The sequence below is a fragment of the Pteropus vampyrus genome, unplaced genomic scaffold, assembly GCF_000151845.1.
Source record: "Pteropus vampyrus isolate Shadow unplaced genomic scaffold, Pvam_2.0 Scaffold23, whole genome shotgun sequence".
NCBI lineage: Eukaryota > Metazoa > Chordata > Mammalia > Chiroptera > Pteropodidae > Pteropus > Pteropus vampyrus.
The window spans coordinates 10,192,624-10,195,708 of NW_011888804.1; the positions used below are offsets into that span (position 1 = coordinate 10,192,624).

At 59.1% G+C, this 3,085-nt stretch overlaps 1 protein-coding gene across 3 annotated transcripts; it reads left to right on the plus strand.

Annotated features, from left to right (window-relative positions):
• The first annotated feature begins 693 nt into the window (after positions 1-693).
• THAP7 (THAP domain containing 7) lies at positions 694-3,085 on the plus strand. 3 transcript variants are annotated; one of them, XM_011355930.2, is made up of 4 exons: positions 694-994; positions 1,416-1,571; positions 2,093-2,233; positions 2,389-3,085. In XM_011355930.2, the coding sequence occupies exons 1-4, from the start codon at positions 915-917 to the stop codon at positions 2,951-2,953; spliced, it is 942 nt and encodes a 313-aa protein (XP_011354232.1). In that variant the 5' UTR covers positions 694-914; the 3' UTR covers positions 2,954-3,085. The 3 variants fall into 3 exon arrangements, with proteins under 3 accessions (XP_011354232.1, XP_023384059.1, XP_023384060.1); XM_023528291.1 differs by lacking the exon at positions 2,093-2,233; XM_023528292.1 differs by lacking the exon at positions 1,416-1,571.

Below are 3,085 nucleotides of genomic sequence, written 5' to 3' on the forward strand. Positions count from 1 at the left end.
GACAAACAGCAGGAAACCCCATGCTAGAGTCTAGGAGATGAAAGCAACAAACTCGAGGAGCGTGGCAGCCAATGAGAGAAGCTGTGATCCCCAGAGGGACTCCTGTTCCGAAGTCTTGCAGAGAAGAGGAGAAAAGATCGGAAGAGGATAAGGAGGAAAGAGAAAAAGAATCATGTCCGGAGAGAAGTTAGAAACGGGAGTAGCCAAAGTTAGGTCGGATGTACTTCGGTCCTCTAGCCTGGGTGAGGACCCCTTACCTTAGCACCTTAGCGATCCGAGTCAGGGTACCAACACCTCTCCAGAAGTTAAATCGTGAGTACTGGTTTGTGTCACGTTCTTTAGATCACGCGTTCCGGTCACTTTTTCTTGCCGTGGGGGTTTCCTTTCTTGCGATCGGGGCCTCCCCGGGCGGCTTGCATGGATCCTGAGGCACTGCTAGTTTCCCGCCTTCGCACCGCGCAGACCGCTACGCCCGGCTCTGCGCCGCCGAGTGTTGGATGCCGGGCGTTGACCGCCAAGAATTAGCCCCGAAAAAACAAAGGAGAGGCGCCCACATTGCGAAGGCGCAGGCGTCCAAAGACCACGAGATGACGCCAGCATTGCGGCGACACCGCGATCCCGCCGCTTCCGGGGATCGCCCCTCCCCTCGGGCGACCGCTCCGCGCTTCCGAGTCTCTATGGTACTAACTTCCGCCACTCTCCACACATCGCGAGACTCCGGCGGCTTAGCAATGGCGCGACCGTGAGCGCCGCTGACGGGAGTCAGGAGGACCGGCTGGGAAGAGGCTCGGGCGAGATCCAGCCAGGAGAAACCCGGAAGGCCAAGGCCGCCCGAATCAGAGCGGCGGCTGGGGGCGCGAGGCCCCTCCTGGTGCGGACATCCGCCCGCGACCAAGCTCCCGCCTCTTCCCCAGATGCCGCGTCACTGCTCCGCCGCCGGCTGCTGCACTCGGGATACGCGCGAAACGCGCAACCGCGGCATCTCCTTTCACAGGTCAGCGCGCGTGCGTGCTGGCGCGCGAAGGTTCACGTGTGCATGTGTCCACTTTGCCCACCGCGTGAAGCCACGATTGCGCATGCGCCTTCTCAAGTTGCGCGGGGGAAGACTTGAATTTGTGGGTGGAGAGGATGAAGAGGACAGTTTGGGTGGGAATGAGTTTAGACTGGGAAGAAAGAACTGGAAGTTTGCGGGGACTGTTCTGCGACTTTTACCTGCTGGATGGTCCTTACCAAGTTGCTCTCCTTTTTAGGCCTCAGTTTCTTCGTCTGCCCGGGTGGGCGGTGCTTACCTGACAGGATTGAAGGGCGGTCTCTTGGCAACATGTTCAGGGCCTGCTCTTCCCACCTGGGGAGCTTAGGCAGCATGAGCCCAGGGCTGCAGGCAGCCTGCGGCTCACGGGTTTGTGGCTCCACAGACTTCCCAAAAAGGATAACCCAAGGCGTGGCTTGTGGCTGGCCAACTGCCAGAGGCTGGACCCCAGCGGCCAGGGCCTATGGGACCCAGCATCCGAGTACATCTACTTCTGCTCCAAACACTTCGAAGAGAACTGCTTTGAACTGGTGGGAATCAGGTGAGCTCCTTGCCAGCCAGTATTGGGGCCTCTATAGGAGGCCCCTAGAGCAGCTGGCACGGGAACAGGCAGACCTGGCTTCGAGGGTAGCTGCCTCTTCCCATCTCTGTACTTCAGTTTCCTCTTCTGACAGATGAGGACCATAAGACTCACCTCAGGATGACTGTGCCAGTGATGCAAGAGAAAAACATTAGCTTTTCCAGAAGGTGTTTTTAGCACTCCAGTCCTTCCCCCAAGTCCACAAATGAAATAATTCTTTTTGGTTGGTTAACTCGGTTCTGGTGGAGCTTTTCCATGCACCGTAACTTTGAAGAGGCCTGCGGGGAAGAGATTGGTGTAACTCTGCCTAACTTGACATTCCCAAAACTAATTCTTTGCTGTATGCCTTCCCACTCCCACCTTGGTAGCAGTGGAGACCCTGCTCTGGGGTGCTGGAGGGCATGCAGGCTCTGCACCCCCGCAGGTCAGCTGGGAGTGGCAGCGCTTGTTCTCCATCTCATGCAAGCTGCTTTCCCCCACAGTGGGTATCACAGGCTGAAGGAGGGGGCAGTTCCCACGATATTTGAGACTTTCTCCAAATTGCGCCGGACAACCAAGAGCAAGGGGCACAATTACACACCTGGCCCCCCTGATGTCAGCCGGCTCCGGCGATGCAGGAAGCGGTATGTGCTACAGGTGGGGGGTGCCCCACTCCCACCCCAAGTCTGAGGGATTTGGCTTTAGGGTGTCTAAGGCTGTGGAGAGGGTTCAGGGAGCTAGTGAAGCGGGGTCTGGCAAGACCTTAGCCTGACTGGTCAGTCTCTCTCTCTCCCCACAGCTACTCGGAGGGCCGAGGGCCCACAACTCCTTTCTCTCCACCTCCACCTGCTGATGTCTCCTGCTTTCCTGTGGAAGAGGCCTCAGCACCTGCTGCTTTGCCTTCTTCTCCCACTGGAAGGCTGGAGCCTGGCCTCAGCAGCCCCTTCTCAGACCTCCTGGGGCCCCTGGGTGCCCAAGCGGATGAAGCGGGCTGCAGCACTCAGCCTTCACCAGAGCGAGAGCCAGAGCGGCAGCCATCCCCTCTTGAGCCGCGGCCTGTCTCACCCTCAGCCTACATGCTGCGCCTTCCACCACCTGCTGGAGCCTACATCCAGAATGAGCACAGCTACCAGGTGGGCAGTGCCCTGCTCTGGAAGCGGCGGGCTGAGGCTGCACTTGATGCTCTGGACAAGGCCCAGCGCCAGCTGCAGGCCTGCAAGCGGCGGGAACAGCGGCTGCGGCTGCGGCTGACCAAGCTGCAGCAGGAGAGGGCACGGGAGAAGCGGGCACAGGCGGATGCCCGTCAGACTCTGAAGGAGCACGTGCAGGACTTTGCCATGCAGCTGAGCAGCAGCATGGCCTGAGAGGCCGCTGGACCCAGGGCTGAGGGTTTGCCCGTCAGGGCTCTGGCCTCTTCCTCAGTATACACCTAGAGAAGGACCTGATCTAAGCTGCATCCACCAAATGCCGTAATAAAGAGGATTTCTGAAGGAGGC